This window comes from Nicotiana tabacum, chromosome 5, assembly GCF_000715075.1.
Source record: "Nicotiana tabacum cultivar K326 chromosome 5, ASM71507v2, whole genome shotgun sequence".
Classification (NCBI taxonomy): Eukaryota; Viridiplantae; Streptophyta; class Magnoliopsida; order Solanales; family Solanaceae; genus Nicotiana; species Nicotiana tabacum.
The window spans coordinates 81,425,374-81,436,519 of NC_134084.1; the positions used below are offsets into that span (position 1 = coordinate 81,425,374).

General features: G+C 37.2%; 1 protein-coding gene across 1 annotated transcript; it reads right to left on the reverse strand.

The window, feature by feature from the left end:
* Window positions 1-6,239: 6,239 nt before the first annotated feature.
* LOC107784812 (aquaporin SIP1-1-like) lies at window positions 6,240-10,924 on the reverse strand. Its single transcript, XM_016605997.2, has 3 exons — window positions 10,476-10,924; window positions 9,032-9,304; window positions 6,240-6,670 (listed from the first exon to the last, which is right to left on the reverse strand). The coding sequence occupies exons 1-3, from the start codon at window positions 10,767-10,769 to the stop codon at window positions 6,506-6,508; spliced, it is 732 nt and encodes a 243-aa protein (XP_016461483.1). The 5' UTR covers window positions 10,770-10,924; the 3' UTR covers window positions 6,240-6,505.
* Window positions 10,925-11,146: the final 222 nt, after the last annotated feature.

The window sequence follows — 11,146 nt, forward strand, 5'->3', positions numbered from 1 at the left end:
GCTAACTCCGATGACTCTGCCACTGAGCAACTAACACTCGCTACCGGGTTCAAAAATACTTAAATTTGCACACACGGTGCAGGGAGTAATGTGAGTACGCCAACTAAGTAAGTAATAAAAGTAAATGAAAGCCGAGTAGTTTTTGTCACGACCCAAACCGATGGGCCGCAACGGGCACCCGGTACCTTACTCAACCGAGTACCAACGTAGCGTATCTTTCTTATTACATCATTATATACATGTGACATACGGGCCTAGTAGGCCAATATAATCATTTATAAACTCAAACATAGGCCGACAAGGCCGTACAATCTTTCACGTATACGACATATGTCTACAAGCCTCTAAGAATACATAAATGTCATAGAGGTCAGGATAGAGTCCCGCCATACCAAACAATACGCATCCAAATCATACTAACCAAACAAGCAACTCCGAAGCAAATGGAGCGCACCAACATCTTCCGCTGAGCTGATAGCCTACTTGGAGGGCTCTCGACCTGTCTATCGGGACTTGCGGGCATGAAACGCAGCGTCCCCAGGCAAAAGGGACGTCAGTACGAATAATGTACCGAGTATGTAAGACACATAAGTAAGTACATCAGAGACATGGAAGAAGTATAGAGTACATGACTCAACCTGCAAGTCTGAATTACTTTGCAAATCATAAATTACTTTTAGCGTCATGCATGTGCGTATGAATGTCATGTCGTCTGAGGGCATCCCATCATATCATATAGGCCACTGTGGGCAAAATCATTATCGTATACCAGCTGATCAGGTGGTGGTGCGTATATAACGCCATAACCTTTCCCATATCCCATATACATATATTTACATATATATATATATATAACCTTTCCATATCCCATATACATATATTTATATATACACGTATATAATGCCGTTTGAGTACATACATATATATGCGTATATAACGCCGTTTGAATCATATTTCAGCCACTGTGGACAACATCATCATCATATACTAGCTGATCAGGTGGTGGTGCATATATAACGCCGTAACCTTTCCCATATCCCATATACATATATATACATATATACGCGTATATAACGCCATCTGGTCATGGGTCAATGCACATGAATGCAATGCATGAAAAGTACGTTAATAAAATCTTTCGAAGCTTCATAAAACCATTTTGCCTTTGAGTAATATCATAAAGTAAACTCTTTTCAACTTTCATATTTTTCTGAGACCCATGAATAGATGATATAATATTATGAGACACGGAAATTCAATAACATAGATTTCTCTAATACTTCTATGAATAGAGTCATTCATGGAATTTGTGCATTTGCACGTTTCGTTCGTATCGTTATGGATTATGCCAAAAGAAAGAAGGGATAGCCTTAACATACCTAGAGTAGGAACAAATCCGTATAATTATCTCATTGGAAACCTTCGTGGATTGAATTTAGAACCCAAAAATCGAATTAAGCTTCTGCACTTTAAAATTGAAGAACGAAATCTTACTTTGTTCTTGTTGAAATTTGGACAACAATTGCTTTAAATGAAAGCTTTCGTTTGGAATTCCCAAGAAGCAATTTCGTTTGAAATGCTTCTGCTTTCAAATTTGTACTTGGCTTTTAGGCAGATTGGTGTTGGCCTTTTTTACCAAGAATTCTCATAAAGTCTATGGATAAGGTCTATAAGTCTTTAAGACTTAATTCTTGGTTTGGCTACATAATAGCCATCTGGCAACGGTGGCCTAAGAGTCATCATTTTCCTTGTGGCTTTATGCCACATGGAAGGGTGGGTGAAGATTATTAATCTTTACCCACTTGTTAGTTAACTGGGTAATATCCCTTTACCCAGTAATTAATTAATTACCCGCATAATTTAAAAATTATGTCAACTTAATTAAATACTACTCTCTTTTAACATACCTTGTACGACTTAATATCATGGCCATGTAGTACTTTGTATGGTACTAGTCCATAAATACCGGGTATTTTAGCTCGGACCGTATTTTATCCCAAAATATCAAGCTTTGACAAAATTTCATTTCTTAAACTTGCTCCCCCTTGCACCTTCATGAATTTACTAATCACTTGTGAAATAGCATAATTCTTATAATCCCCAAATAATCTTTTTCTTGGACAGATGTCAATTACCTTACGACAAATTCAATGTAAAATACTGCAGGGTGCAACATCGTCGTAACTTATTACTGCGAAGCGTAACATCACCATAATGTAATAGCATTGTCGTAACTTATTACTGCGAAGCGTAATATCACCGCAATGTAATACTGTCGGGTTCAATACTATCGTAACTTAATACTGCAGGACGTAATATCAATCGTAATATATTACTGCAAAGCATAACATCGACGTAATACTGCGAGGCGTAACAGTAAGAAAACACGTAAACCACGTCAAAACGCTACAACAAATGCAGAATATTTTTAACACAGTACAGAAATCATTTACTTCATAAATCATGCTCAGTTTCGGTAAAACCTTTTAAAACAATTTTTCAATAGTTTCAAACGATTGATAAAATAGTGAGTAAACATGATAGAAATGTAAACAACCCCTCGGGCAAAACATGTACCATAAACCGCCCCTTGTGCACAATATCAATAAAACCTACCCCTCGGGCTACCTCACAATCACTCGTAATCAGCCCCTCGGGCATAACATAAATCAAGAACCGCCCCTAGGGCAAAACATAGATCAAGAACAGCCCCTCGTACAACAATATGAAACAACAACAGCCCATCGAGCTACATCATATCACTCACACTGGGTACTCGCGCTTACTGGGGGTGTACAGACTCTGGAAGGGGCCCTTTATGGCCCAAGCGCAATATCAAATCATCTCGTAGCATAATCAAGCAGTCACTCAGCCTTATAACAAGCTACCTCGTGGTGTAACAAATCAGGTGCTCGGTCTCATAGTCATGAATCAGTACCACACTGCTGCAGCGCGCAGCACGATCCCATAATATCCTCACAACACAGGCCCTCGGTCTCACTCAGTCAGAAATCTCTCAAGCCACTCGGTAACAATAAAACATGATGCTCAGCCCAAAATATCATTGAAAATATCAAAAGCGAAGTAAAAATGGCTGAGTTATGAAAACAGTAGAATACAATAGAACTGAGTACAAATATGAAGTCAAAATAGTGAGGAAAGTAAAAATTCCCTAAGGGTCCAAAACAGTTGGCACGAGGCCCAAATATGGCATTCAGCCCAAAACATGATAAAACTTTCCAAAACATACTGATATCAAACAAGTTTTAATCAAATACGCGACTTAAAAGTCGTACGGGACGGACTAAGTCACAATTCCCCACGGTGCACGACCCCACGCTCATCATCTAGCGCGTGCGTCACCTCAAAGTAGCATAACGATATGAAATTCGGGGTTTCATACCCTCAGGATAAACATTTACAATCATTACTTACCTCGATCCGATCCAAACTCTAGCCCGTGATGCCTTTGCCTCTCAACTCGGCCTACGAATGCTCCAAATCTAGCCAAACACAGATTCATACCATCAAAATATGCTAAGGGAACAAAGCTCACTCGAAAATAATCAATTTATATCAAAAATTCCGAAATTGGCCAAACCCGACCCCGAGCCCACGTCTCGGAATCCGATAAAAATCATATCAATAGAATCCTTATTCTCTCACGAGTCCATACATACCAAGAACATCAAAATCGGACATCAAATGGCCCCTCAAATCCCCAATTTACACATTCCAATTTCAAGCCCTAATTTTCTAATTTTAAGCTTTAATTTCCACAAATTTCATATTTAATCAAGTAAGAATCAACATAGGATCGAGTATTGAGTTCAAAAATCTTACCTCCAAGTGTTTTCCTTTGATTCCCTCTTCAATCCTTCTCAAAAAGCTCCAAAATCGCTCAAAAATGGTGAAAGATAGACCAAAAATCGCGAACATAGCTATTTAAACATTCGGCCCAGGCCAAAAATTCCTTCTTCGCGAACACGGTCAAAGCCTCGTGTTCGCGAAGCACAAATAATTCACAACTCAAATTTTCTCTTACGCGAACGCGAACGCGATGCCTTACTCAGCTCAGCCTACGCGAACGCGTTCTTCAGTTGCGAACGCGATGCTTTAGGGCCTGGTGCCCAAGTCTGCTTCACCCTTCTACGCGAACGTGAACCATGCCACGCGTTCGCGATGCACAATCAGACTCAACCTTCGCGAACGCGAAGGCTAACTGGCCTGCATCACTCAACATCTCTTCGCGAACGCGAGGCCCTCTCGCGAACGCGAAGAGCAAAACTCTGCAACACTGATCTGAAGAAATCTGCAACTTTCAAAACAAGAATTTGATCCGTTAACCACCCGAAACTCACTCGAGGCCCTCGAGACCTCAACCAAATATGACAATATATCCCATATCATCATTCAAACTTGTTCCAACCTTCGGGACGCTCAAAACAACATCAAAACACCAAGATCACGTCGGATTTAAGCCAAAGAATTTCAAAAACTTCCGAATTCCGAATTCGATCAAAAAATCTATCAAACCTCGTCCGAATGACCTGAAAATTTTGCACACACGTCACAAATGACACAACGGACCTACTCCAACTTCCGGAATTCCATTCCGACCCATATATCAAAATCTCACATATCAACCGGAAAACGCCAAAATCTCATTTTCGCTAATTCAAGCCTAAACCTTCCGCGAACCTCCAAAATACATTCCACGCATGCTCCTAAGTCCCAAATCACCTAATGGAACTAACCAAATCATAAAAATTCTAATCTGAGATCATATACTAACAAGTCAAAACTTGGTCAAACATTTCAAATTTTAAGCTTCAAACTGAGAACTGTTCTTCCAAATTCATTTCGATTACCCTGAAAACCAAAACCGACGATTTACATAAGTCATAATACATCACACGGAGCTAGTCATGCCCGAGAACTGGCGAGCGAAGTGCAAAAGCTCAAAACGACCGATCAGGTTGTTACATCTACCCCGCATAAAATAATACACAGATTGACTCATAACTTATACATGTATTATTTATGTAGAATTGTAACCTGACAACCAAACATGGTATTAGTTGTGTTGAATTTTGTATAAAATAACTAATGCCTGCCAAACGCTGTACGCATAAGCTATGTTACCCCAATAGACGGATAACTTTTCTCCTAACCAATTACCAAACGATCTCCAAGTGTATTAATCTTATTTTTCAGATCAAAGGGCAGACTCAATATTTGGCCTAATCACAGCCGCTACCATGATCAAGGGCTCACAAGCATTCTCTAATCCCCTACGCATTGCAGAAAACCTTCAAGCAAATCCTTTCCCTATTTTTATTACCCTTTCCTCTTCTAGACCAATTTTTTTAATTTCTGCAACCAAAAAAAAAAAATTCTCTTCTAAAATTATCCTCCTCTTCCGAAAAGTTCTAACTCTCGACAGATAAAAATTCATATTTGCCTATTTTGTCTATATATATGTCAAAGAGTAAAATAGACTCTTAACTTGTCTTAGAAAAAGATAGAAACTGATCCTTTTATTGATTCCATGAGCCAATCGCAATTACTGATGTATTGATTGACTGTTCACATGGAAACTTTACTTTAGCTAGCGTGTGGCCAGAAATTCTCAAATTTATTTTAAAAAATATGATTTAGGTGAAATGTGATTTAAAGATGAAAATATATTTGGACATAAGTTTTCAAAACATATTTCACTTTTTTTTAAAAAAAAAAACATGAAACATGACTTATATCCACAAGTTCTAAAAACTATCGTAAATATTCAACGATATCTTTGTCAATAACATTCATTATATTATCGCAAACCATAGTCCTGAACATAAATATATTTGGTACAAAATTATCATTATGAACTACATAATACACTATCAGATGACCGAGAAGGCGAAACAACATTGTTACAAAATAATAAATGATGGGCTCTTTTATGAAATACAAAAGTTTGAGACAATTTTTAAAAAATGTAACAATGATATTTTGGGCCAAATTTGGGATTTGAGTTTTTGAAATTTGCCAAAATGTAGATAAAATCTATGGTCAAATATGTATTTGCCAAAAAAACTCCCAAATATATTTTAGCAAAAACTATGGCGAAAGGGTCCTCAATAACTTAGTCCAAGGGCAGAGTCCAGATACGATCCTTGTTAGACTTGATAAAATATGGAAGCACTATTGAAAGAATTATCCAATTTAATTCTCAAGAACACCACTAAAACAGAACGAAGGAAGCATCTAAAAAAGCATAAGAAAATATTCAGGGGCATCCAGCTTTTGGACAACTCAGTTTTTGCAATAATAGTTGCTTGAATTTGGATCAATGTGAAAAAGGGGATTTATTAACAATTCCAACAAATCCAAAAGGAATCGATTATGATTCCACATTAGAAGTTAAAAATGGCTTTCAGCTCTAAGGGCATACTTCAACCACATTGCAACCTAGTTCAGTGAAGTAATTGAAGCAGCGCGAAGGTGTTCTTTCTCAATTCTTCTTTGCCTTCTGAGGCTTCTTCTGCTTTACTGGAGGCGGAAACAGAGCACGAAAAGTCCATGCAGCCATTATTGCTCCTACGAAGGGACAGATCCAGTAGACGTAAAATTGCTCCCATGTGTTGTGCCAATTGTTTATGTACGCCCAACCAAATGCCTGCAAACAATCAGCTCAGTTACCAACCCATTAATAAAATATGCAGGCAATAAAGGAAAAGCCCATAAATTGCTACAACAGTGTCTATATGTATAGCAGCATGTGTCCAATAAAACATTTACTACCCTTGGACTTGACGTGAAAGAGTTTCCATTTCGGAACTGACACACTTTGAGTTCCTCTCTAAAAATTCAATTTTTACATATTTGTAATTACAAAAGAAAAGGTTCAAAAAATGATATAGGGGGAGCGTCTGTGAAACTAAATTTAGTGTACAAATACGGATAGTGTTCAGTTTATCAAAGAATAGAGCTAACAATATCTCATCTAACAGCCACCAGTAGCTATTATTTTGGAGTATCAAAAATAGTACAGAAAGGGATAATTTGATGATTACTTGCATATGACATTGATATTGAAGAAAAGAAAAACTTCATTCCCTGCAAAAGCTAATCTCTCCTAAAATTCAGTGTCCTACAGCTAGTCGTCAAGCTACACAAATTAACATGCAAAAGGTAATACTTATATGCAAGGAGAACTATTTAAGTTCAAGGTAAGGCATAAGATACCCAATTAGGAAACTAACGGTTATTACAGAAAATGCAGGGTCATGTGGTTAGCTTGGTTGGTCATCTTTACTAGATTCTTGGACTGAACTCATACCCATCCCACAAAAAAGAAACATTTGAGATTTGCAACAGCAGAAATGACTGCAACTAGTCGTTAGCCAGTAGAATCAATGCAAATAGAGATCTAAGATTTGCATGACATAGATACCTAAAGAAGGCAACAGTAAAGCGCAGCCCAGTGCAGCAAAGAAATATGATTGCTTAGATCGACCCATATCGCAGTTTAGGTTAGAGGACAAATGGTACGTAATGTTTGTCTAAATCCATTTTCCATCATTATATTATTCCATGACAGTTAGGCAAATACATGCATACACAGGGTTCAAATAGTTAATGTTCCATAAATTAAAACAGTTCAGATTGAAACACATATGTTCCTAATATTTTGTTTTTTTTGGGACTATGACCAAAGAAGTCATTCTTTGCAATGTAAAGATATGAAATACTGAGTAAAATGAAAAGAGTTTATAGAGAAATTAAAAGATCGCATCTAAAAGCTAAAGTTTCTGCTCATATAGAAAGTTATTCAACCAAATAGCAAGAGATACACCTTGATGACCATAGAAAGCTCCTTTTATTAACAGTCTATGCAAATCAATTTCAGAAGAATCTGGCATCACGCTCCAACCAGCAAACCATTACTAATCCAAATGGAGCACATATCCATAAAATCATCCAATTTTTACCATAACTTACATTCCCAATGTTACAATAACCAAAGATCACCAAATATAGATGCTATAATTATGTGTATTTCGGATAACAAGCAAATAAAAAACATAGGTTCAACATGGAAAAGTCACCAAGAAATGACTCAACTCTAATTAGTCCACTTCCAGGCAAATGAAATAGGTCCAAGCCAAGGAAACTTTCGAGGCAGGCAAAGGATGAGATTTAAGATGGGACTGAAGATCTATTCAGGTTCCAAGGCAGTAATTTGAGAGTTGAAAGGGTCTTGTTTCCAAGAGAAGTTAGCTTACAGGTATTGAAACAATAGTGATAAATTAACAACTTTTAGTCTTAGGCATCTCTTGGTTTAAAAGAATTAGATTGAACTTCTACCCTTTCTATTGCAAGCATGCCACCAATTTTACCTCAAATCACAGGAACTAATTCTGGCTCACTAATGTCAAGAGAAGATGTAACTTTCCAATTGAGAAGAAGCGAGATAATAAGTAGGCTTCATGAATAAAGACAGTCGAACACAAATGCACAAGAGAAGTTACCAAAAAGTTATACATTCTGTGTATACATTAGGGACAAACAAATGGTGCTACGTCAGTCTAGAGCAGCAGAGAAATTCAAAGGTTAAATAATACAATAAGCTCCAAGATTTACTACAACAACAACCCAGTGTAATCCCACTAGTGGAGTCTAGGAGGGTAGAGTATACGCGGACCTTATCCCTACCTTCAAGAAGGCAGAGAGACTGTTTTCGGTAGACCCTCGGCTCAGGAAAGGTTTAAGAATGACAACAATATGCATACCAATCGGAAAACCGAAGCAAAAATACAAAACTAACATTAGGTACTGTAATCAGAAAGCTGAAACAAAAGCAACAACAAGTAATAACAGAAGTCAAGGGATACGACAATACACAGACAAGACAATGCTCGGCTACCTATCATAACCCTTTACCTTTAGTCTCAACCTTCATACCTTTATTCTCAACGTCCATACACGGACAATAAGCTCCAAGATTTAAGAATGGAAAACAAGAGCTAGTACTTACATTGGCGGGATTCATAGACGGTCCGGTGTATTTTGAACCTGTAACTACCATGGTAACAGTTGACATTGCAAGTAACCAATTCTTTAGAAGTGCATTTCTAGGACCCCTCAGTACAATAAGAAAGACCAAAAAGGTCATTATGAAAGTCAAGATCCCCTCAGCAATGGCTCCGTTATGCAAGTCAACTTTCAATGAAGGTCCACCTAGCATGTGCTTGTACTGCGTAGGAATAACCTCCAATATCGCCAATGCACCAGCAACTGCGCCAGCTGCCTGTAACAGTACCCAGACAGTTAAGAAATATTTTCCAAATATCAAGAATCGGATGGTCATTCTTACAGGTAAATTTTTTCTCCTTTATAATTTTTCTGTGGTGTCAATTTGAAGCAAATGCATTCTTAAACTGAAAGTTTTAGCAGTTATTTCACGGAATTCGTCAACTTTTAATGAAACAGTGTTAAATGTACCATGAAATTAAGCAACTTTAGGTGCTCTATCTTATTGAACTCTAAAAATAATAATTTATGTTCTTAAAGGAAAATCAAACACCGCTAATGTGAGTTTAGCATCAGAGATCTCATGCATAAATAAAAAGGAGGGAAGAGGTAGGTTAACGGCCAACTTTAGACAATTACAACGTGATGAACTTTCTAAATAAACAGATTTCTTTCCACCATCCACTAGTACAATAGCTGTCTGCCATAATTATAGGCACCCAGGCTGACAAAGTTTAGCAAAACCATATAGATAGCGGGCTACACCTAGCTTAGCCTATCCAATATCAGGTTGAGAAAGAGCTTCTTTTTTGCCGATATTCCTTTCTCTGTATAAAGTCAAGTAACCCCATTCTCGGGCAGAGCCCGTTGTAAAATTATTGTTTCACTGGAATGCTTGGTTGAGAATATTCTCCTATTAAAAGTAACTTTTCACTCTTATAAGGTATGGCTACAACCAGAATGAAGCAGTTCATATTGCCTATTAATTATTGAAAAAATATTGCCTTTTCCTTATAAAGAGGTAAGTACATCTTTTTAAGGTTTCATATAGCCAACCCCAACGAGTTCAAACTGAGGCTGAGGCAGGGGGCGGAGCTAGTAAGAGGGAAGGGGGTTCAATTGAATCCTCTTCGAAATATTATACTACATAAATATTTTTTTTATTATATATAAATTGTTGAATCCCATTGCCATCAGGGAAAATTCTAGCCTAGTGGTAAAGAGGATTCAAAAGATATTTTATGTCACAATATCAAATTCCAACTTTGACATTCTAGTAATAAAAAAAAAAAAATTGCTGAATCCCCTTATGTAAATTCCTGGCTCCGTGACTGGGCTTAGGGATTGATTATTATGGAAATTAAAACTCTACTTTCATTATTATTCAAAATTCAAGTACGTAAGAAGTGGAAATTACAAGTATTGAAAAGCAAAAAAGAAACAAAAACCTGAGCAGGAAATCGAGCGGCAACAGAGAAGAGAGAGTCGGTTCCAACACCGGCAGCATAAAAGGCGGCCGTACCAGCAGGATTAAAAGCGGCACCACCCAAAGCGTCACCAATAATCCCAAACACAAAAAACAGAACAAAGAGAAGAACAGTAGTAATAAACAGAGTAGTGATTCCTTGAGCAATTCCAAAAGCAGAAGCAATTAGGTAAGTGAAAACCCCAAGTGTTGATGAACAAAATACCCACATCGATGTCAACACAAAATCAGCCACTGCTGCTTTTACAGCACCCATTTTGATTTTCAATCAATCAATCGACTGTAGAAATTTGTCGATGCTACTGAATTCTAAGATGATGATCAACCTAATAGTAATAGGGGATAAGGACGTATATAAATATAAATTGAGGGATTCATTAGAAGTATATTTGGTAGGAAATTTGGTTTCTTATGGTTGTTTATTTAATATAATACTCATATTCTATTTTGGGTTTATCTTGATGACTTGGATAATGATTTGTCCGCTGGAGTTTCGCTGGAATAAACTACGGAGTAAAACTATTCTTTCTTTTTATTAACCATATATGGTACGTGGAATCTTTTTTTTTTTTTGGATTTAAATTTGATGTTCGGCATTCACTAATATGACTATTTTACTCTGATTAAAAATTG